The 23,804-nt window shown below is 48.9% G+C and overlaps 1 protein-coding gene across 1 annotated transcript; it reads left to right on the top strand.

Moving 5' to 3' along the window:
* The first annotated feature begins 313 nt into the window (after positions 1 to 313).
* Positions 314 to 23,436, top strand: NIPAL4 (NIPA like domain containing 4). Its single transcript, XM_054038056.1, has 6 exons — positions 314 to 698; positions 10,572 to 10,820; positions 14,373 to 14,429; positions 15,063 to 15,153; positions 16,327 to 16,487; positions 17,462 to 23,436. Exons 1-6 carry the CDS (start codon positions 662 to 664, stop codon positions 18,064 to 18,066), a joined length of 1,200 nt encoding a protein of 399 aa, XP_053894031.1. The 5' UTR covers positions 314 to 661; the 3' UTR covers positions 18,067 to 23,436.
* The last annotated feature ends 368 nt before the right edge of the window (positions 23,437 to 23,804 follow it).

Genomic DNA, 23,804 nt, shown 5'->3' with positions numbered 1-23,804 from the left:
GAGCCTATATAAGAAAAAGATCCAAAAATCAGGACTGTCCCTATAAAATCGGGACATCTGGTCACCCTACTTCACAGCGAGAGTCAAGCCTGAGCAAAAGTGCAAAGGAAACTTACAAAAAATACCAGCAGCGTTTGCATGGGCACGTCGGGGAATTGTGCTCACGCTCACGGTGTTTTTTTGTGCACACTCAGTACCAGAGGTGCGCTCACCACTGCCGGGTTTGCATGATTACTTGGGTGCGTTTTCAGAGCATCGCTTACACCCACCCACCTGTGTGAGCGGCACACACACGTACACACACACACACACCCTCGCTTGGAGCATTTGGACCTAGGCGTTTGTTTGATCCCTTCCCTTTTTCTGCATGAAGCAGAGACTCACGCCCTCCCCGTCCTGAGTGCTGGGGGCCTGAGGTCAGGCAGGGGCTGAGTCCCTGGGGAGTGAGGAGGCTGCAGCGCCAGGGGGAGGAGAAGCCGGAGTCGGTGGAGTATCTGGCTGCAGCAGGTGCACACCCAGCCCAGCCAGGAGCAACTTTCCGGCTCGGCAGAGGCAGGGCGAGGTCCGAGGTGCCGCTCCTCGCAAAGGAGGGGCAGAGGAGACAGCGGCATCGGCCCGGGGACGGGACACACACACCCGCCTGCGATCCGGATCCGAGCCCATGGAGCCGCTGTGGGGGAACAGCAGCTGTGCGAACGGTGGGTGGCGGGGCATGGGGGGCGGGACGGGATTGAAGTCTGGGGTGAGGAGCGGGGGGGGGGGAGTGAGTGGGATTGATGACTGGGAGGGGGGGTTGAAGGGGGGACGGGGTTGGGGGGTCTGGAGGGGGCTGCGGGAGTGAGTGGGGCTGAGGACTGGGAGGGGGGTTGGTAGGGGGACGGGGTTAGGAGTATGATGGGGTCGGAAGGGGGCAGAGCTGGGGAGTTTGGGAGGGAGCCGGGGAAGTGAGTGGGACTGGGATGGGGGTCAGAAGGGGGGTGGGAAGGGGTTGGGGTATAATGGGGTCGGAAGGGGGAGTTGGGGGGTTCCAGAGGAGGCTGGGGGGTGAGTGGGACTGGGATGGGAGTGAGGTAGGGAGGTGGGGACTGAGCTGGGACAGTAGGATTGGGAGAGGGGTCGGGTCGGAAGGGGGGTAGAGCTGGGGGCGTCTGGAGGGGTCTGGGGAGGTGAGTGGGGCTGAGGACTGGGATGGGGGTTCGAAGGGGGGTGCGATGGGGTTGAGATATGATGAGGTTGGTAGGGGGCAGAGCTGGTGGGTCTGGAGGGGGCCGGGGGGGGTGAGTGGGACTGAGGACTGGGATGTGGGTGGGATAGTGGGGTGGGACAGGGTTGGAGTATGATAGGGTTGGCAGGGGCAGAGCTGGGGAGCTCTGGAGGGCGCTGGGGCGGGGGCTGAGTGGGGCTGGGATGGGGGTGGGATAGGGAGGTGGGGACTGAGCTGGGACAGTAGGATTGGAAGAGGTGGCCGGTCAAGGGGTTAGAGCTGGGGAGGTCGGGGGGGGGGGGAGTGGGGCTGAGGACTGGGATGGGTTCCAAAGGGGGGTGGGATGGAGTTGGGGTATGATGGGGTCAGACGGGTGCAGAGTTGGGGGGTTTGGGAGGGGACTGGGGGGGCTGAGTGGGGCTGGGAAATCACACACCTTTGCAGCCCCGCAGCACTGGGCTTTGTATCCCAGGGCTCCCAAGCCAGGCTGCCGGCCCCTGATTTCTCACCAATTTCGGGGTTGGAAAGGAGACAGTGCCAGGGCCCATGCTAGGACCCCAGGGAATTGGGGCAACAGCTGGGGCTGCCCCCCAAGTCAGCCCTGCCCCAGGCACTGCTCCCATGGTGGGTAGCACTGGAGCCAGGGCCTGGAGCAAGAGTTAGGGGGTGAGGGGCTGGTGGGTTCCCTTGGCTAGAGGGAAATGCAGGGTGCATGTGAGCAGGGGGGCTCCAGGAGGCCAGGTGGCCCCATTGCAGGAGGGGGAACTGGGCAAGTGTTTGTGCTGATCTGAGGGTGGGGTAGCAGAGATCCCCCCATAGGGCTGGCCTGGGTGTCACTCATCGCTGAGGCTGGGCTACCTCCCATAATGCATGCAGGGACCTGGGCAGGAGCAAGTGGGGAGGGTGTCGGGGGGAAGCAGGTGGTAAAGGACTGGCCAGTGCAGGGCTGGTTTCCCTTCCAGGTCCCCCCTCCAGACAGGCAACTTTGTCCAACCTGTTCCTAAGAACTGAGGGGAAGTCCACAGGCTCCGAGGGAGGGTGTGGAACCCGCCTCATTGGAGGGTTTTAGGAACTGGTTGGTTAGCCTCGGTTGACTTGGTCCTGCCTCAGCCTCGGGGTTGTGTGTGCCCTGGAGGCCCCGTCCAGCCCCACCGTTCTGTGATTCTGTAGCTTGTTCTTTCCAAGGTGAAACTTTCTTTTTTTAAAGTTCCCAGAAGCGCTAGATCCAGCCCCTGTTCTGGGGGAGGCTGGAACAGGGGGTCCCCTCAGAGCGCTCTCCCTCCCACTCAGAGCCCTGGAGATGTGCACTCCTAGCCGAGGCCTGGTGGGCTGCCCCGTGATGCCAAAAGGTGTGAAGTGTAAAGCATCTGGGATTTGCATTGGAATGATAATCGGGACTGCAGGCAGCTGCGTGGGGCCTACTGCCAATGAAGGTCAAGAGGAAGTGTTCCGTTGACTCTAGCGGGCTTTGGCTCACGCCCTTAAAGCACATGTGTGATAGCTCTGGGCTCTGGCTGTGAAAATGTGCGTGCATATCTACGTTCCTTTTAATCCTCATGGGGCAGATCTGCAGCTGGTGGAATTGGCCCCAGCTCTATTGAAGGCAATGGCGCCATGACAACTGACCCCAGCTGAGAATCTGCCTTTTTAACTTCTAGAAATAACCAGTGACAAGAATAGGAAACCTCACTCTCTTCGGGTAAGCCACAGTCGCTTGTCCATGTGCCTTATTGACTGGTGTATTTTCATGTCTGGGGATATAAGTATCAACATCTGGGCCCTATTTGAAGTTCAGGTGATTCTTGTGTATCCCAACCTGAAATTCTAAGGGAAGAGAATTTATCTTTGGAGATACCTCCCCCCCATACCCACTACAAAGGCATGTAATTCCTTTTGCTGCCTGGAAGGCTGAATAATAGAATGTAACAAGCAGAGCTAATCAATCAGCAAGCAGACCTCTGGCTTGCTCCCGCTCAGGTTTTATAGTGGCTCTGTTTTGCATTGGAGGGGACTGATGTTATTTGCTCTCTTTGGGAGAGGTAAAAGCTATGGCACATGGGGACATTGTGCAGCCAGGGGAGTTAGCAGTCACTTTTGTTCTAAAGTGCATCTGAAGAAGTGGGGTTTTTACCCACGAAAGCTTATGCCCAATTAAATCTGTTAGTCTTTAAGGTGCTCCTCATTTTTGTTCTAAGTCTCACAAAGCCTGTTCTAGAGCAGAAGAAATGAGAGTGACTAAGCACTATGTTACCTGTGCATTACAGCATGTGCAGGAACTGCAAGTTTAGTTTGGGAATTGGGATTGAGTTGGGGATTGGTCCTGCTTTGAGCAGGGGGTTGGACTAGATTACCTCCTGAGGTCCCTTCCAACCCTGATATTCTATGATTCTATGACTTACAAAGCAGCTGGGGGGTTTCTTCTTCTAAATTTTACTAATCCAAGATAGGAAAGACTCTGTAGACCATTTAACCCATCCCCCTGCCTTATGGAGGATTGTTCCCTACAATATATATGGGAGCATTTTACACAGCCTAGAAAAAAAAAAAACTAGTGATGGAGCTTCCATCAGGTCCTTTGGGAGAGAAGTCCACAGTTAGGGAATTTCCCACTGGATCATTTGAGCACAGGGCAATCCCTCCTGCAGAAACACCCACACGGTGAGGAGAGGAGAGACTGCACAATGGTGGGTACGTCCAGACGGCGGGTAGCGATCGATTTATCGGGGATCGATTTATCGCGTCTCGTCTAGATGCGATATATCGATCCCTGAACGCGCTCCCGTTGACTCCGGAACTCCGCCAGGGCAAGCGGCGGTAGCGGAGTCGACGGGGGAGCCGCGGCCATCGGATGGGAGGTAAGTCGAAATAAGATACGTCGACTTCAGCTACACTGTTCCCGTAGCTGAAGTTGCATATCTTACATCAACCCCCCCACCCCTAGTGTAGACCAGCCCGCTACAGCAGCCTCAGACTGTACCAACTTTTTTTTGTGAATTCCTCATAGGGTCTGAGAAGGGGGCGGGGGAGGGGGATGTGTGACATGAGTGTCCATGTCCAACCAGCCACAAAGAACTCCTTGGCTGGGCAAAATCCACATGGCAGGTCCCTCTTCCCATTGCTAAGACTGAGGCAATGATCTAGCAGCTCATAGTTCTGATACACGCCGTCTATTCTTTTAAAATTCGACTCCGCTCTTTCGTTGCTCAGAGGCGGTCTGCTCCCTAGTGGTGGAACCCTCGTCTGTGAAGTTCCATCTGGGCATTTTCTTCCCTCATCCGTCTCTGTACTTTTTTTCACAGAGCTAAGGGTAGCTAGGAGCAATGTCTCGGGTGTGGCAGCAGTGGGAGAACCAGAAAAAGAAGCTTGACAATTTTCCCACCCACACCCATTGATACAGCTTTGATGTAGACGCTGATTTTTAGTGGTGCTTTACCGAAAAGCACTTGATTCTTATCTATTTTCATGCCACCTGATAATGAATCACATGGATAGTCCCAATTTCATCCTGCAGGATCTGAATACTTTCCAACTTCACATGCATTCACCAGCCAGGGGGTGCCCAGGACACTGCACAACAGTGGGGATGGGAAGTGGAAATTTTGGTCAAGGACGAATCCGTACTGCTAGAAAAAGTGCCAAGGGATCATTTGCCAGACAGAGCCTCTGGGCCAAATTCACCATTACTGAAATCAGTGGAGTCGCCACAGCATATGCAGTGATGAATCAGGACCTCTGTTTTCAAGGTCCCAGCTGAAGGAAACACACAGCCAGTAAATCTACCTAGGTGTTAATGCTGTGCCCATCACTGTGGTATCTGAGTACATAAAATTTCTGGCAATCAGAAAGAATTAGGAAGGGTTGAGTCAACCTTGCTGGTGTTTTAATTTGTGTTTTCAGAGCGTCTCGGTATCATCCCACTAAGGGACTCCTCCTTTGACCTAACTTCAGAATAATCATGTGGCAGATGCTTAGCTAGTGTCGTTTGCCAGAACTCTGTTGAATCAAGGAGGCTACGAAAGGATCTGAGGATCTGCCCCCATACCTTCTGGGTTCTCAGGCGTGATATAGTGTGCTTCTAGAGGGCAAAGGGGCACAGAAAGAGGCCCAGCATCTTTGTCATATGCTGCAGTACTCTGAAGTTAGCATCTTCTCTGGAGGAGATTTCGCCTAGGTTTTGCCAGAAGTTATTGGCATATGACATGGCCCCAAGTGCTGGATGCTGCCATACGGGTGGCTGTGAAAACAAACGACAATCCGACCAAGAGAATAATTATTTTGTGTAACCTGACATGAGAACATAAGAGCGGCCAGACTGGGTCAGACCAGTGATCCATCTAGCCCAGTATCCTTCCGACAGTGGCCAGTGCCAGGTGCCCCAGAGGGAATGAACAGAACAGGGAATCATCAAGTGATCCATCCTGTGTCGCCCATTCCTAGCTTCTGATCAACTCTGTAATCGGTTGGTCTTTATTCCCAATGATCCTACCACAGACAACGTGCACCAGAGAGGGAAGCTTTGCGAGAGGTTGCTATTCTAACCTTTTACTTAACTATCTGCTCCTATAGGGGTCAGGCCATTTGGGAGCGCTTGACGAAAAGCTCTCCTCTAATTCCATAGAAAAGCAAAATTACCAAATTAGGTAGAAATGTGGTGCTGGAAATGATGAGCGACGGACTAGCTGGCAGAGGGCGGCCTGAACAGGCAGGGTGACATTGGAGTCTCTAAATCAACAAGGGTTGGATGTCTTTCTAGAAGATATGCTCTCATTCAACCACACGTTACCAGGCTTGATGCAGGAATTACTGGGTGGAGAGTCTCTGACCTGTATTATGCAGGAGGTCAAATTAAATAACCATAATGGTCCCATTTGACCTTTAAATCTATGAGTCCTGAGCTCTACAGCAAGTTTTGTGTCAAGGGGCCTTGATAACTAGCGCTGGTCAGGAAGCAGATTTCCTGCCCCGTGGAAAATGTCACTATTTCAAATTTTTTTGCGACCCCCCAAATGGAGATGAAAAGGCAGATTCTTGACATTTTTGGCAAACTGAAAATCTATCAAAAATTAAAATTCATTTTGTTGGCGTAGCTATGGTTGTCCCAGGATATTAGCGAGACGAGGTGGGTGAGGTAATAGCTTTTATTGGACCAACTTCTGTTGGGGAGAGAGACAAGCTTTCAACCTTACACAGTATCTCCTTCAGGTACTAGCCCAGGGGTCGGCAACCTTTCAGAAGTGCTGTGCCGAATCTTCATTTATTCACTCTAATTTAAGGTTTCGCGTGCCAGTCATACATTTTAACATTTTTAGAAGGTCTCTTTCTATAAGTCTATAATATAGAACTAAACTATTGTATGTAAAGTAAATACGGTTTTTAAAATGTTTAAGAAGCTTCATTTAAAATTAAATTAAAATGCAGAGCCCCCCGGACCGGTGGCCAGGACCCGGGCAGTGTGAGTGCACTGAAAATCAGCTTGCGTGCCGCAGGTTGCCTACCCCTGTACTAGACAAATGACAGTCCTACCAAGAGAATAATTCTTTTGTGTAACCTGACTGACCTGAAGAAGAGCTCTGTGTAAGCTCAAAATCGTGTCTCTCTTGCCAACAGAAGTTGGTGCAATAAAAGCCATTACCTCACCCATCCTGTCTCGCTAATATCCTGGGACCGACAGGGCTACACAAACACTGCAAACAATGTTTGAATCATGGCTGTTTCAGAATTCAGTAAACAGATCTGCCACTCTGAGCTGGGAGCCATGCCCTTCTTGTTTCTCTTGGAGCTTCCTGGTGCCCAGCCCTCACATACTATACTGAGGGGCCATAAATAGAAGATAACTTGAAAGTCAATATTCATTTTCAAATAGGGAAAGTGTCAATATTTTTTTCCAAGTTCATTTCATTTCCCCCCCTCTCTATCTTGGTGCTGGTGGAGTCATTCCAACCTGGCAAATGCTTTTTAATGCTTCTCTCCACACTTCAGAGAAGTGTTTTATTCAATAAACGTCTTCCTTCCAATTACTATACTCGTGCTAGATAGCCAATGATCTTCACCTGTCGTATAGTAAATCCCTTCTCTCGGCTGCCCCCGTATTTGTTCTGCATTTGCTGAAGTCAGTTCCTGACGGAAACAAATAATGCTTTAGGCTCTGATGGCCCTGTAGTAGCAGTGTGATTGTGCTGAGATAGACTCTCCCTTAGCCTCCAGGGCTGTTAGTATATCTGGAGAGCAAGGATTGTTTGTGACTCTGTGAATAAAGAGTGGGAGTCAAATTGTTATTTCTGCTTGTGGTGGAGAAAGGGGAAATTACTTCAGAGTCTCAGTTCTTGAAGGACTTTAGCTGACAAGGGAACATTACTGATAACATACAGGACTCGCATAGTACCTGAGAAGGATACTGTGACCCCTGCAGTGTGACAGCGATATTAACTTTCAGCAGCCCTGACCAATGTCATATGACAGGAGTCAGGAAATAAAGTTCACCCTCTTCCCAGCACTCCTGCATGTCACCCATTTATAGCCAGGTGGGAGGATGTCCTAAAGCGCAGGTCACTGTATGAAAAGGACCCACAAACTACAGCTCCCGGTCTCAGCTGCTGAGCCCAAGTTTTCCTAGAGTGTGTTGACACAAAACATGTAGTGTTGTGGTAGCTGTGTTGGTCCCAGGATATTAGAGAGACAAGATACAAACATGGCTGTTCAGTGCATAGGTGTGGAAAGGCCGACACAAATGACACACATGAGTGAAGGAACACAAGCCAGAACGGATTACAGAATAGTTAGATGAGTTAGATATATTCAAGTCATCAGGGCTTGATGAAGTTCACCTTTGGGTGTTTTCTCGGAGCCATTAGTGATTATCTTGGAGGATGGGTGAGGTCCCAGAGGACTGGAGAAGAACAAGCATAGTACTGATCTTGAAAAAGGGGTACAAAGAGAACCTGGGGAATTAGGCCAGTGAGTCTAACTTTGAGACCTGGAAAGATATTGGAACAAATGATTAAACAATCAATTTGTAAGCACCCTGAGGATAGCAGGATTATAAGGAATAGCCACCATGGATTTGTCAGGAACAAGTCAGGCTCATTTCCTTCTTTGACAGTGTTTCGGTCCTAGTGGATTGTGGGGAAGCAGTAGGTGTGCTATAGCTTGATTTTAATAAGGCTTTTGACGCAGTCCCATATGAATTCTCATAAGCCAACTAGGAAAATGGGGTCTAAATGAAATTTCTAGATGGTGGGTGCACAACTGGTTGAAAGATTATCCTCAAAGAGTAGTTATCAATGATTCACTGTCAAACTGGGAAGACGTATCTAGTGGGGTCTGTCCAGGGCCGGTGCTTCCATTTAGGTGACCTAGGCGGTTGCCTGGGGTGCCAGGATTTGGGGGGGGTGGCATTTTGCCACCCTCTGCGGCAATTCGGCAGTGGGGGGTCCTTCCGCGCTCCGGGTCTTCGGCAGCAATTCTGCAGCGGGTCCTTCACTCACTCCAGGACCCGCCGCCAAAGTGCCACGAAGACCGAGAGCGCGGAAGGACCCCCCCGCCGCAGAATTGCCAACGACGACCGGGAGCACGGAAGGACCCCCGCCTAGGGCGCCAAAAACCCTGGCATCGCTCCTGGGTCCGTCTTGGGTCTGGTACTAGTCAACATTTCCATTAATGACTTGGCTAATGGAGTGAAAAATATGCTTATAAATGTCATGGGTGGCACCGAGCTGGGAGGGTTGTAAGCACTTTTGGTGGACAGGATTAGAATTCAAAATGGCTATGACAAATTGGGCGATTGGTCTGAAATCAACAAGATGAACTGCAATAAAAGCAAGTGCAAAGTACTACTCTGAGGAAGGAAAAAGCAAATGCACAACTATGAAATGGGGAATAACTGGCTAGGCAGTGGTACTGCAGAAGAGGATCTAGGGGATATAGTGGGTAACAAATTGAATATGAGCAAAAAAATGTGATGCAGTGGGGTGTATTAACAGGAGTGTCATATGTACGACATGGGAGGTAATTGTTCCGCTCTCCTCAGCACTGGTGAGGTATTAGCTGGAGTCCGGTGTCCAGTTTTGGATGCCACATTTTAAGAAAGATGTGGACAAGTGGGAGAGAGTCCAGAGGACAGCAACGAACATGATACAAGGTTTAGAAAACCTGACCAATGGGGAAAGGCTGAAAAAATTGGGCATCCTTAGTCATGAGAATAGGAGACAGAGGGTGGAGCTGGTAACAGTCTTCCAATATGCTAAGGGCTGTTCTAAACAGGACAGGGATCACTTGCTCTCCATGTCCACTGAAGGAAGGACAAGGAGCAATGGGCTTACGATGCAGCAAGGGTAATTTCGGTTAGATATTAGGAAAATCTTTCTAACTATAAGGCTAGTTAAGCACTAGACTAGGTTACCAGAGGAGGTTATGGAACCCCATCGCTGGAGATATTTAAGAACAGTTCAACGAACACCCCTCAGGGAGGGTCTAGGTTTACTTGGTCCTGCCTCAGGGCAGGCAGCGGGACTAGTGACCTATCGAGGTCCCTTCCAGCCCGACATTTCCAGGATTCTAGAGCCATGCTGGGAAAGAGCTGCTGTGTCCAGTCACGCTAGCTGGAAACTTGCCCGCTAAGCATGCCAGGGGTTTCTAGCTGTAGTACAGATGGAGCTTAAAGCCGAGTGTCCCAGTGCCACTGATGCCTACCCATGGCATCCAGCCACAAAGTCATGCCACATAATTGCCCCCTTCTTGAGGGTTTCGTACATTAAACAATTAGCATTTATGCCTCTGTTAAGCATTTCCTTTGCTACTTGGTTTTGTTGTTGGTTTGAACCTTTGGTCTGGGGTCAGTTCCCTGCTCCAACACAGACTTCCTGCATGACCTTGGGCAAGTCACTTAGGCCCAGGTCTTCCAGCCCCTAACTTCCATTCATGTAGGAGAAACCTAAATACTTTGTGAAGCTGCTTCTTAGTCTCTCTCTGCCTCAGTTTCATGACAATAATAGGATTTACCCGGCTCCCAGGGGTGTTAGGAGGATAAACATGCTAAAGATTTTGGGGTGCTCACATACTACAGTATTGGGGGGCCACATAAGTACCCTAGATAGAGAGAGTCTGTTACTTTGATCATATTCAGTAACACCTTGACGTCAGGGGGACTGTTCATGAACTAGAGTGCATAAGAGTGCTAGAATCTGGCTTTAAATCATTTTTGTCAAGGCTGTCTAAGGAGTCAGTGATAGACCTGCAATTAGAATCCTGGGTCCCAGCCCTGTGCTCCGACCACTACATCACCATCCCTAAAGAAACACATTTGATAGAGTCCCATAGAATATTCTCACTAACGTTTCACACTTGTTTTCTGTGTGCGTTGTCCTCACAGGTTCTTTGGTTGCTGTTTCTTGCTCTTCTCATCGGGTCGTATGCCAGGTGATCAGTGACGGCAACCTGACCACCTCTGTCCATAAGAACCTCACTTTGCACAGCAGCTGGGCAACACAAGTAGAAAGCAAATATGGATTCTACATTGGCTTGGCCCTTGCCATCTTCTCCAGTTTCCTCATCGGCAGCAGTGTCATCCTCAAGAAGAAAGGGCTGCTGCGGCTGGTGGACAAAGGGAGCACCAGAGCAGGTATGGAGATTCCGGGAGGATGGTGGGGAAGATGGGGTTTCTGCTCCCAGAATCAGACGCATTGTCCACACTCCCATAAGTAATGAGGCCGGGGGAAATGCCTCGTGAGATTTGCTGTTGGTGCGTGTGTTTGCATCTGAAGAGCATGATAACTGGGAGTGGGGAACTTTTTATCCATCAGGGACTCTTCTCTGTGTAAGTAAAACTGGATGTGGGACTCAAATGGTTCACAGCTTTGGTGCTGGCCCTTTGCCCAGGGGAGAATTTCACCCATGAAGAATGGATCAATTTACTCAGATGGGATTGCACAATTCTATTCTCCATGAATCAAATCCTGCATGTATTGAAGTCAATGGGGAAGTTTGCCATTGGATTCACTGGGACAGGACAAGACCCTGTGTGTTTTTCCTGCACTGGAGAATGACATCTTATTAATACAAAATGTCAAATTCATTTGCAGAGCCCAGAATGTGTGTATAAACTTTCCCTCTTCCACCAAGTAAATATTAACTTAATGTTAAACTACATATAAATAATTCCCCATCTGTGTTATTTATTTATTATTAATAATAATACAGTAACTAAAACATGCTGAAAACTCTACAGAACGATATGGTATCTGTGCTGGCTGGAGAGGTTACAATCTAATCTCAAACATGATGCAGCAAGTGAGGGCCGCTGTCGTTATCTTTGCCGTCTCAGAGAGGTTATCTTTTTGATGCACCTGCACCCAGCACCTCAGAACCAAAGCAGTTCTAATGCCCTAAGAATGGTCCGGGTGGCTTTACTTCACAGGTAGAAAAGCACCTTGGATGGTGCCCATCCAAATTAGAGGTAATGATTATAAGATCCTCAGTGTTCTTCAGTTGGTGTCTCAGGTATCCTACCGCTGGCACCATGAGGTTTCACTGACTATGACTTCTCAGATGACACAGAACAGGGCAGGGCTTATTACTGAGTGGGCTGGCCCCTAATGGTATTGCTGACCTTGATCCCCACTGTTTTGCAAGGTGAGGGTAAGTGATACTGCAAGGCTTTACTTCCATCCCTTCACACATGTGCATTGTCCTTAATGAGCAGAGTGCAAACCATGCCTTCTTGCTGACAGTGTGTCTGTCCTGATAAGATGGCCTAGGGGGCACGACCAGAGCTGGAGCAAGAGGGATCTCTGTGAGAGCATGCAAATGTGTCATGCCTGTTGGGGCAAGTGGGGGGTGCTGAATGCAGGCTCTGGCTGAGACATGCCTGTGTGGGATTGTGTTGCACAAGGGGAAAGGTATGTGCCAGAATGCGATTATGCAGTAGGTGCTTGAGCAAGGGGAAGCGTGTGTATATTGCATCACGTTAGAGCAGCAGGTGGAGGTGAGTCTGAGTGGGATTTGTGGAAGCTCAGCTTGTGGTTGTTGGAGCATGTGTGTGCAGTGGGGGTTGCACTGGTATGTGTGTGTCTGTTGGCTGACCAGCCGTGTGTACAGATTCTAGGTAAATGTGGGTGTGTTTGTGTGTCCCAATAGGTGGAATTTGGAGGCAGGGTGGAGTCTTATCCCCCAGTTCTGCCCTCTGTTGAGTTGCACAGTGGAGTTTAGCCCATTGCTCTGGTGTCACAGACATAATTCTTAATAGGCGTTTCGAACCGCACCTGCAGCCAACCTCATTGTGTACAAACCACAGCACCTAGCTCCTAGATAACATTTTTCATCAGCTGATCTCAAAGAGCTTTACAAAGGAGGTCAGTATCATTGTCCCTGTTTTACAGATGGGGAAACTGAGGCACAGAGCAGTGAGGTGACTTGACTAAGGTCGCCCAGCAGGCCCGGGGCAAAGCTGGGACTATAACCCAGAGCTCCTGAATGCCAGTCTGGGCCTCGAACCACTAAAGCGATACAGATCCACCCCCAGGGTGACTGCCCCTTGCTGAGGACCGGCCATATGCAACAGCCGATGTTGTACAGTTCAGCTTTTTTGAGTTATCTGCCCAAAGAAATCTTAGAAATTTAACATTAACAGAAGTATTTCCCCAGCTTCCCCCTCCCAAAGCTGAGCTAACTCCGTAGTGGTCACGGGGATTTTCCAGAGTGATCCACCGTGGGGCTGCGTTCAACCACGGAAAATTTCAGCCACAAAGAAGAATATCTGAGAAAGTTTTGTGCCAGAGACAGCCGGGATTTCTAAGGGAGCCGGTGTGTAATCTTCTCCCTGTAGCTTTCATTGAGGAGCTTGAAATGTTTCAAGTCTAGCAATAGTTTCCCAAGTGTTCTTTCTCCATTGCTGGCTCAGACTTTCATTTTAGCCATCTCATCTTTCCATCTAGGCATTTATTCCAGGGTCATTAGCATGGTATTTGAGCACGGCCCTCTGCTGCTGCATATGTCGACAGTCCCCGTAATTTGGGCTGTTACGTGGTAGTACCTGCTCAGCCAGTGTCATTGAAAACTGGCCCTAGCCTACTCCCACTAAAATCAATGGGAGTTCAGAGCCTCTGAACTCCCCCTTTTTAGAGACACATTTTCCACCATCTCTTTTTTTTAATGCCATAAATAATTCTGCATCGGAAATGCAGAGTCCTGAAACTCCCTGTTTGCATTAAGTCGGGGCCGTTATTATTATTTATTTGTATTCCAGTAGCGCCTAGAGGCCCCAACTGAGATCAGGACGCCTGTGTGCTAGGTACTGCACAAACACATAATGACAGAATCCCTGCCCAAAGAGACATGACAAAGAGTAGGAGGGGAAACAGAGGCCAAGAGAGAGAAAGCAACATGCCCAAGGTCACCCAGCCCATCAGCAGCAGAGCTTGGGATAGAATCTAGACGTCCTGAGCAGTTTAGTGCCCTATGCTCTAGCTAACACTGCCACCCACGATGCCAGCAAGAGGATTGTTTCCCCATCAGCTTTACCCTTTGTCTCGTCCCCCCACGATCTCCCTTTCAGGTTTCAGTCCCACATCTGGGCCCTAGCCAAGGCATTTATAGTTTACTGGTTTGAGCATTGGCCTGCTAAATCCAGCGTTGTGAGTTCAATCCTTGAGGGGACTGTGTAGGGAACTGGGGTAAAAATCTGTCTGGGGATTGGTCCTACTTTGAGCAGGGGGTTGGTCTAGATGACCTCCCGAGGTTCCTTCCAACCCTGATATTCTGTGATTTGCTGCTGGGACCCTTCCAGCAATTCCCTGAAAAACAGAAACAATGACCATGGCTGTTAGTGGTCAAGGGCATGCAGCAAATCCATGCAAAGATGCTGCAAACTCATCACAGAGCTTTCAGTGCTTAGCACCGGCCAGGGATAACATTGCCTTTTCAGTGTCGTCCAGTGGGATTAAATAGCTGTTTTCTATTGTATTTATGCAGGCTGTAAATACCACCTTCCACTAATAGCCTTCTCAATCTCTGGTTGCTGTGTTGGATTTTACTGATTTGTTTATTGTCTCCTCTCCTTCTAGGTTGTTTCAATAGTCATTTGAAACAGCCCCTCCATAGCTCGGTATCTGCTAGTTCTTGTGGCTGTGGGTTATTTTTCTTGTAGTCCCTAAATATCTGTGCTTTGTTTTCCCAGGAGACGGAGGTCATGGCTACCTTAAGGACTGGCTGTGGTGGGCTGGACTGTTAACCAGTAAGTGGGGTTATTCACATTCCCATGCATTTCTAGCCCTCACAAGGTTTAGAAAATGGAGGCATAACCAAGCTATTATTTTAGCCAGTTTCTCCAGTGGCTCGGACGTTGGTTCAGTGGGGGGACGGATTCTCCACCCTTTGCAGATAGATAAATAGAGCAGAACCAGCATGCTGTGCCCGTCACATCGCAGCCCGTCTGGATTGCTTGCAGAACTAGTTTGCTCGGTTTTCCTGGCCAAGAGTATGAAAAGCCCCGGTTATATCAGGAAGGCTGGCTGGTCTGTCAGTGTAACAGACACTGGACAAAGCCTGCTGGACTACCAAGGTCATGAAAGGGCATGTCTACAGCAGTAGGTAGATATTCGGGAGAGGGTAGTAGCACCTCCATCCCCCTGCTTGGTAATGGAATCCAGGATGCACAACTTCCTGCAGATCCCCCTTGTGAGAAGCTCCCTCCTCGGTAATAGTTCTCACGGGGGTTATTTTTACCCAAGATGCCCTGGCTCAGTTTACATGGGGCATGGAAACCCCCAGCAAGATTCGGGCTCCTTCCTGAAAATGCACAGTGACCTTAACGAAGTACATGTTGTAACTCACTTGTTGGCTGTTTGTTTTTCTCTTGTTTGCTCAGTGGGTGGAGGGGAAGCTGCCAACTTTGCTGCCTATGCGTTTGCACCTGCAACTATCGTCACCCCCCTTGGCGCCCTGAGCGTGCTCATAAGGTGATTTCTAGGTCTCTCTCTTTTTATATTCAACCCCCTTTTTTTCCCAGATGGCACAAACGTGATTTGCGCGGCAAGAAGAAAAACATCTTGGCGATTGCTACAAAATAGACAACTAGGTGGATGCTCTTCTCAGCGTGAGATGTTGCGCAAAGCACATTAACTGTTGGAGTAAATAACATATGCCATATGGGAACAATGTATGTTGGTGTGACCAATAGTCCAGTGTCTCTTTGGAAGCTTTTATAAAAACCTTGGTCTCTTCCTCCTTGTTCTGTTTGCCCAGCTGTGGTGCTGGTACCAGAACATTTTTGGCAGTGGATAGTATTGCCAATCCCAAATGCCAAAAATCATGAGAACTTTTCACAAAATCATCCATTTTGGGTTCTCTTGATTTGCAGTCTGGCTTTTGAACTTTTAGGGTGCATTGGGATCACATTTTTGCACTTTTCTCTCCTGCCAGAGGGCTAGAAACTTACTTTTCTTTTATTGAAAACTGGGAGTCTCCGATTTTCACATGACTCCAGGAGCTAGGGCTATTTTTTCAAAAAGACACCAATTACTGCAAGACTCACAATAAAAATGGGAGATTTAGTACCACTACAGTGGGGGAACTGCCTCCAGAGTGGGCCATTTTGATGAGCAAACACGTAGTTGGAACGTGACTAGACTTTTTGCTGTTGGGTTCCCCTGTCCCTTCAAAGAGTTTCTAAAGTTTAATAACTCAATAATTAATGGAGTGTTAGTTTCTTTGGTCCTCAAACCCCTTTCTCTGGGTGCTAGGGACGTCATGTTACCCAACTGAGCATGAATGGAACTGGCCACACTATTAGTTTCTCTGGAGACACATTGATCTCTCTCCACCTATAAGCATTTTCTTTTCAAGACCTTAATTTTATTTCTACGAGTTGTGAATTTTAGGAGTCACACAGTCCGGACTCTGTTGTTAGTAACTCTGGTGTGAATCTGGAATAACCCCACTTAACTCAGTGGAGTTACTCTAGATTTACAGCCACACAACAGAGAGAAGAATTTCTTCCTGGCCCTTAATAAAAGTGAAGACATGAATGTATTTTACATGTAACCTTTTAATCTGCCTTTTGTTTAGCCCTTGCAGTTCTCCCTTAGACGATTTGGGGGTAGTAACGTATTTTATTTGTCTGACCCGCACAGCGCCATCCTATCTTCCTATCTGCTCGGAGAGCGGCTAAACCTGCTGGGAAAGCTAGGCTGCATGCTGAGCATTGTGGGTAGCACGGTGATAGTGATACATGCCCCAGAAGAAGAAGAGGTCACCACGCTGGCCGAAATGGCTTCAAAACTGAAAGAGCCCGGTAAGCACCAGGCCGTTCAGCCGGCTGAAAGATGGGGCCATTTAGAGGAAACCGTACGAGCATCAGATAGAAGGAGGTTTGCTTTAGTTAGGGACCACGCCTCCAGGGTCTAGCGGAAGGATTTAATAGACTCCATGGTGCACCCCTATAACCCGTTCCCTGCAGTACCCCTGTTGTGCATTCTGGTGTTTTAGACAGTGGCTCTAGAATCCTGGAGCGTGCGTTTGTTTTTGTAATCAGCACTTGGGATCCCCTAGAGAATCATAGTCTTGCGGTTGGGTTTGCAGTTATTTGTATGACTGGAGCATCTAGGAGCCTGATTCTATTGCTGCCCTTCTCTGAGGGGCGTCCATATCTGGGCTGAATTTGTACGAGGAGCTTTCTCCCACCCCAAACCATTTGCAGTCTCCGCTTCCAAGGTGCTCAGGTTGTGACTACCTGGAGTGGAGCAGGTCAGCATTAAGGTGGCCAAGCTGCAATGCGGAGGCGGCACAGCCGTTTCCCACAGTCAGCCAAATCCCGTCCTCCTTTATGCCCATGGCCCCATGTGCTGATGTTGGCCTACACGTTGCCATCTGATTCGAACTTTCCGTGGGCAACGAGCTCATTCATAAACTGGTCAAATGAACCCCCGACCGGTATTTGTCTAAGGCCTTAGACTGGGATCACATAACAAGTGCCTGGGGATTCTTTGGTCCCAGATCTGGAGCTGGTGGAAATCCACATAGCTTCATGCACTTTAGTGGAGCTACAATGTTTTCCACCAGTGTGAAGATCTGGCCTTTGGGGTTTTTTTCAAACTGTATTCCTGCATATGTCCGGTGTGTTACTGCCTTACTCTGGGTTACGTTGCTTATGACCAGCGGTGGGCTGGTATTTGATCTCTCTGACGTATCCCGAGTAATGCATGCTGGCGTTATAGCCTGACTGTGCATGCCAGTGGATTTCATGTTGTCACTTCTTGCCTCTCAAAGGTTTCCTCGCTTACGCTGCCATTCTCTTAGTCACCTGCCTGATTCTGATCTTCTTCCTCGCACCCCGCTACGGGCAGCGCAACATTCTCATCTACCTCACCATCTGCTCCGTGATTGGTGCCTTCTCAGTGTCTTCCGTCAAAGGACTGGGGATCGCCATCAAGGGCTTCTTTGCTGACCAGCCTGTCCTGCAGAACCCGCTGACTTGGATCCTCATCCTCACGCTAGTGGGTTCCGTCACCACTCAGATCAACTACCTCAACAAAGCTCTAGACATTTTCAACACCTCCTTGGTATTTCCCATCTACTACGTGTTATTCACCACCATAGTCATCACCACTTCTATCATCCTCTTTAAGGAGTGGGTCGCCATGTCGGTGGTGGACATTATTGGGACGGTTTGTGGCTTCCTCACCATTATTTTGGGGGTGTTTTTACTCCATGCCTTCAAAGACATGGATATAAATTTGGGGAACCTACCGCATGTTCTTCAGAACAGCGACCAGGCACCAGCAGTCAAGGACGACAAGAACATTCTGATAGAAGTGGACAATTCTGGCATGATTGCTGATGATAAACCCAAAGTATTCATGATCTACAGCTAAAGCAGTGATATAAATGTTCAAGGGCAGAGGATGCTGCTCTGAACAGGCTAAAATGTTACTGAGAAATTTTAAAGCAAAAGCACAGAAAGTAAAACTAATCATGGGGCTGACCTAATGCTACTAGAGTCAAATGAAATCTTCCAGTGGGCTCTGGAGAAGGCCTGATGTCATAACACGAGGAAGAGGTATATTTTGTGTTCATCCACAAGACAGCAACGTGAATAGCTGCTGAAAGTGGCAACTCTCTTGAAATATGACAAACTTGGAGCAAAATTCTACTCTGGGATCCTTTCTGATGGCTGGTCTCTCAACATTGTCAGTTTCTAGTGCACGATCTGCACACTTTTTCCTAAGCAGAACTCTGGCTGATATGCTTACTTCAAACTGACCTCCACTGACTGACTGATTAGTGGGTTTTGATTTCTTTACAGCCCCTATCTCAAGAGCTTTAGGTACTTCTACAAAACTTCAAATACATGGCAACAGCAAACAGAAAGGGCAGAGACCCCCCAGTGAATATTCTACCATTGCAACCCCCCTGGGCAGCTTACCCAGGTGGATAGCAACAGCAGGTCCCGACATCTGACAACCCCTTAACGCTTCCAATCCCCGAAAGCCTGGGGGGAAAGATGGGTTTTCAGCATGCCATTGGCTTGTCAGAGCAAGTTCCATAGTAAAAGGCCAACTCCTGGAAAACACCCTCCTCTGACCCACCAACCCCCTCTTTTTGAAGCCAGGACACCCCTTCATCCTGGGCAAGTAAATATTTAGACAGGCAAGTAAGGGATCATTTGTTTTTGTTGCCATCCTACCGAAGGGCAGCCAAACAGATTTTGTACCTAATAAATTGTCAGGGTAATTATGCAACATGACTTTATGGCCTCTGATGATTTTAACCACAGCAGTGTAACATGGGGCGTTCCACGGAAGGATCTAGTGCAACATTTGAGAGGGGATTGAACCAAAACATCCTTAAAGAGGAAGTTCAGGTCAGATCTGAACATAGTTTCTGTCGCTTTAGTGAGAGAAACCAAAACCTCAGGTCCCAACACCCTGAATGCTGAGAAAGTTTGAAGCTGAGTTTTGCAGTTCTCTCAGCCCTCCCAGTGCAGAATAGACCCTAGCAGGGCAGGGCAGGAAGCAGTGTTTGTCCTCAGGTGGTGAAAGCTTCCACTGCCTGGCTGCAGGAGAACCTAGTCTATCTGAGTGCATGAATGTAGAAGGGTGGACTCACTGCTGGAACTCCCCCTGCCCCCAAATTGCTGGATGAGGTGGTATCATAGAATATCAGGGTTAGAAGGTCATCTAGTCCAACCCCCTGCTCAAAGCAAGACCAATCCCCAGATAGATTTTTGCCCCTGATCCCTAAATGGCCCCCTCAAGGATTGAGCTCACAACGCTGGGTTTAGCAGGCCAATGCTCAAACCACTGAGCTATCCCTCCCCGATATAACAGGTGCTCACCTAGCACCTCCAGCTAAAGGACCCCAGAGAAAGCAGCCAAACTCCATCCACACACTGCTTGTTGCCTCCCCAGACTACTGCCTGCCTCGGCCTATTTCTGGCTTTTTCCACGGCCCCTTCCTGAACTCGCTCTTCGCTCCTCTCCCTTGCTCTGCAGAGTTCTTGCCCATTCTTTATCAGAGCACTACCTCCCCTGGTCTTCTCCCTAGAAGCCCATTCCTACCAAGGCACTAACGCTCAGGGCTTTTTCCCTGGACTCCCTTCCCCTATGCTAGGGCCTCAGCTCCAGTCTACCCCCAAGGCCAGCCACCTATGGTTGACATCCTCCGAGGCCCACCTACAACCCTCTCCCATTACGGCCAGCCCCAAGCTGTAACCTCCCTCCAACTGAGCATGTGCTGCCTTTTGTGCAAACCCTCTTGCTCTCAGCTGGCCCAGTCATGAATCAAAGCCACCTGGTCCCCAGCCAGTTAGGAGCAGCTGGAGGGGGCTCTGACTCCCTTATAGGGTGAGCCAGCTGGTGACAATGAGCTAATAGCCTGTGCAAGTGTGTTAATCAAACGAGGCAGAGCTCAATCTTGCCAGTGGTGAAGAGCTGTAGAATGTACACCCTGGGCCCTAAATGATCAGCAGGCAACCCCCTGAGAGCACGCAGGTCTGCTGCTCTTGCACTAATGATTTCACATGGGACAGCCCCAGACTTCAGCTTGGTAGTTCAGAGAGGTTCAGACCTGGCGGTTGGGGGTTGATTCAGTCTTTTACAGAGAGGAGCTCTTAACCAAATGCCAAGATTTCAATCGGCTCAGCTTGGAAGTACCCCCAGATTTCTAAGGGGTTGGCTGTGGAGTTTTGGTTCAGCCCCATCTCTGCGTTGACCTGTTGTTCTACTAGGACATTGCTTTGTGCTGGGTAACGCTGTGGGCTGTGATGGCGCTAGGACTGCGTTTGAAATTATCTGCGTTCACTAGAAAGGTGACCGATGCCACTTAAAGCTATAGGGCCAGATTCTGCCAGTTTATGGTGAGTAATAACTTTGCAATGGGACTTCCTCTGCAGGAAGGGACCATTCAGCTTGAGTAATAATGGCACAATCTGCCCCTTAGCACATTTTATTTTAAACAGGGCTCTGGCAAAGTGTGTGTGTATATATGTATAGTATATAATTAAGCTTTGGTTTTGTGAGCTGTGGGGGGAGCAGTTTCCTGCAGCACTATGTTAATTAGCTTTCACGTGAGTGTTTTTCACATTAGCTCTAATTGATGCTGAGTGTCTTCTGTAAAGTTACTGGGCCTGATTCTGCCCTTGCACGAGCCAGTGTAAATGGGGACCAAGCTCAGCGGAGTAACATCGGCCTTGGAAAGCGGCAAATCACTGACAGTCACTGGCTGCCTCAAGTCTTAGCACCTTTCCTTGGTCAGTGAAAGTGCTTCTTTAGCCTGGAAGACCAATTGGGTGCAAATGCTAAAGACTTTTTTGGCAAATGAGATTAGTAACCAAATAGGCAAATGTTTTCGAAGCTGAGGTTTGGGGAGCCCATTGTGGGCTGTTTGGGAGATTTGCAAAGCTAGTTTCCAAGTCTTTTCTTCCCCTCATTGAAACCCATATGCTTTTTGTCCCCAAGGGAAGTGTGGGCTGTGCATTAGAAGCCAGCCTGGCATAAGTGGGTAACCGATCTGTGGCTGTATAGATTTATTTTTTTATTAGCATTTTTCTTTCCTCACCTTGTCTTTGCACAGTCTCTCTGTCTGTGGTTTGCACTGTGCCCGGCTCACCTTCCCCCTGGATTTTTACTCTTCTCCGCACAGCTCCCTCTTCCACCCTGTCTTTCAGCCACAACCCCCACACGCTGAGTCCTCCCCCACCTTTTGAACCCACAACGTGAGCTTTAGTTAATCCTGAATCATGGCTCGGTTGCTGGTAAGCAGAGCCTTCAGATGATTGTGATCTAGTTCCCCTACAGCGGAACATCTGCGTGCTGAGTAAGCAGAGCCTTCAGATGATTGTGATCTAGTTCCCCTACAGCGGAACATCTCCTGAAACCACACTTGGATCCTTGAAAAACATCTCGTCTCTCTTGGGATCTGGTTTAAGAACACGGCTGGTCCCAGGGCCCAGGTAGACCCTCTCTGTACTGGCATCCGAGTGCTGAGTTAAAGGGGAAGATCAGCCGCTGGGGTAAATTGTCCTAGCCCTGTTGATGTTAAATGAAGCTAGGATCCCTCTGGTGTCTGGTTTTTTAAAGGGTGGAGATGTACTAGATACAGAGTCCAATGAAAAACCCCAGCATTATTTTGTGAGCGGAAGGTTCAGCTAATGAGCTCAGCACATCAGCGCTACGCTCAACACCCGTCACTCGTGGCCAGCTGAATAAGTGGGGTGGCAGTATCCAGGGGCAGGAGATCGGAGCAACACGCTGAGCCGGAAGGCACAGCTGTGACCGGTGAAAGTCAATGTCCCCCCCCGACTCTGCCGTGGAGCTGCCAGAGCTCACATTATGTCCTTTGCGGCCCTCAGCACAAGGTGATACAAGACACCGTCTGGCCCTGTCTGCAAGATCCTGGGCTCTTTGTTCCTAATGAACATGCTTTATACATACTGGGAAGAGGCAGAATTAATGTATCTGGGACTAGCTTTGATGTTTAACTGGAGGCCACCCCCACGTTCAATGACATTTCAATAACGTTTGTACTTAGAGGGAGAATAAAGAGTTTTATACAAACGCTGGAGCGCTGAGCTGAAATCTTTCTGAGTGGTTCTTTGTTGCGAAGTTATTGCTGTGCCGCATGTGGGTATACTGCCGGCATCTGCACCATAGCAAGAAACAGAACCGTGGCAAAGAGATTAGAACAGCAGCTCCCTCTCCTGGTAAAGAAAAACGGTCCTTGTGCTCTGCTCTGCCTGTAATTCCAGTTCCTAGCCATGGCTTTGCTTGGTGGGTTGAATTTTGGAGCGATAAGGGGGGTGAGGGAGTAGCTTTTGTTGGACTAACGTCTGTTGGAGAAAGAGAGAGAAGCTTTCGGGCTAGACAGAGCTCTTCTTCAGGTCTGCAACCGACTGGAGTCTTTGCAGTGCCTGAACTTACCTAGACGTTTAGAAAAGACCTTTTCCCTGGAATCGCATCACTTCTGAACAAGGCACATCCCTATTTAAGAGTGTATCAGGCACCAGGCTGAGCTAGCGCTGTCTGGCATTGATTCAGTTAGCAACAGGTCAATGACAACTGACAACAAATTTATTAAATAGAAACTAGGCAAAAGGCACAATGAATTGCATTATTCAAGTATTTGCATAGGTGCAGAGAGAGCATTATTGTAAACAATACATGGACCGAAGAGAAAGTGACACACAGTTTGTATATGTTCTCCCAAATAAAATTTAAAAAAATCACATTTTCGTTTCTCCCCCACCTTCATTCACTCAGCTCACACACGCGGAAATGTAACGTGATTTACTGAGCGTTCCCTTTTGGAGGCTTTACAATATCCCAGAACTGCAGGGTTCCCTTCAGGCTTCAGGGCATGTCCAGTTGTTTTCTGAGCTCTGTGTTCCCTGGCTCTATCCCCCACCCATTGAAGTCAGTGGAAAGTATCCTAAGGATTTCAGTGGGCCCGGATCAGAACCAGAGGCTGTAGCTGAGGGGTCGCTGTCTGTGGGAGTTAATAAGGGTGTGTGTGGTTTTAATAAGATGTCGAGCTGTGTTCAAAATGTGCATCTGGTGCTGATAGGGATTGAGGCCTAAATGCATGATGTGTCCTTTCCCCCCACCCTGTGTCCATCTAGTCTGTAAGCTCTTTGGGGCAGGGACTGTCTACCACTCCTTGCACAATGGGGGCTCATTCTGGGTTGGGGCCTTGGCACTGTCGTAATAAACATGATTCATAACAATAAACAGAGTGGTGAAAAGCCAGCTAAGGTGGCCGTTACAATCACTGGAAGATAAAAAAACCCTCTGAGAAATAACTGGCTGCTGGTGCAATTCCCTTCTTATCACCCTTCTGTCAGGGTCTTTTGCAAGGAAACTATCCAATTAAAGAAGGGCCTCTAAAAATACCTTGATTTTGTCAAACTGCAAATGGCTGCTTTGCATTGAAGCACTGATGCCAGTGGACAGTAATCAGGAGCAGGTGTGGAGAAAAACATTTCAAGGGTAGCGAGAGTCACTTACAGCCCCGTTTGCGGAGCGTTATTGGTTGGTTTTTAAGGAGTATGAAAATCTCGGCAGAGTGTCCAAACTAACCATTGCAATGAGTACACGGCCGGATGGGAACAAAGTGC

The sequence above is a fragment of the Malaclemys terrapin genome, chromosome 8 (assembly GCF_027887155.1).
Source record: "Malaclemys terrapin pileata isolate rMalTer1 chromosome 8, rMalTer1.hap1, whole genome shotgun sequence".
Lineage (NCBI taxonomy): Eukaryota > Metazoa > Chordata > Testudines > Emydidae > Malaclemys > Malaclemys terrapin.
This window is presented reverse-complemented; position numbering and strand designations above follow the sequence as displayed.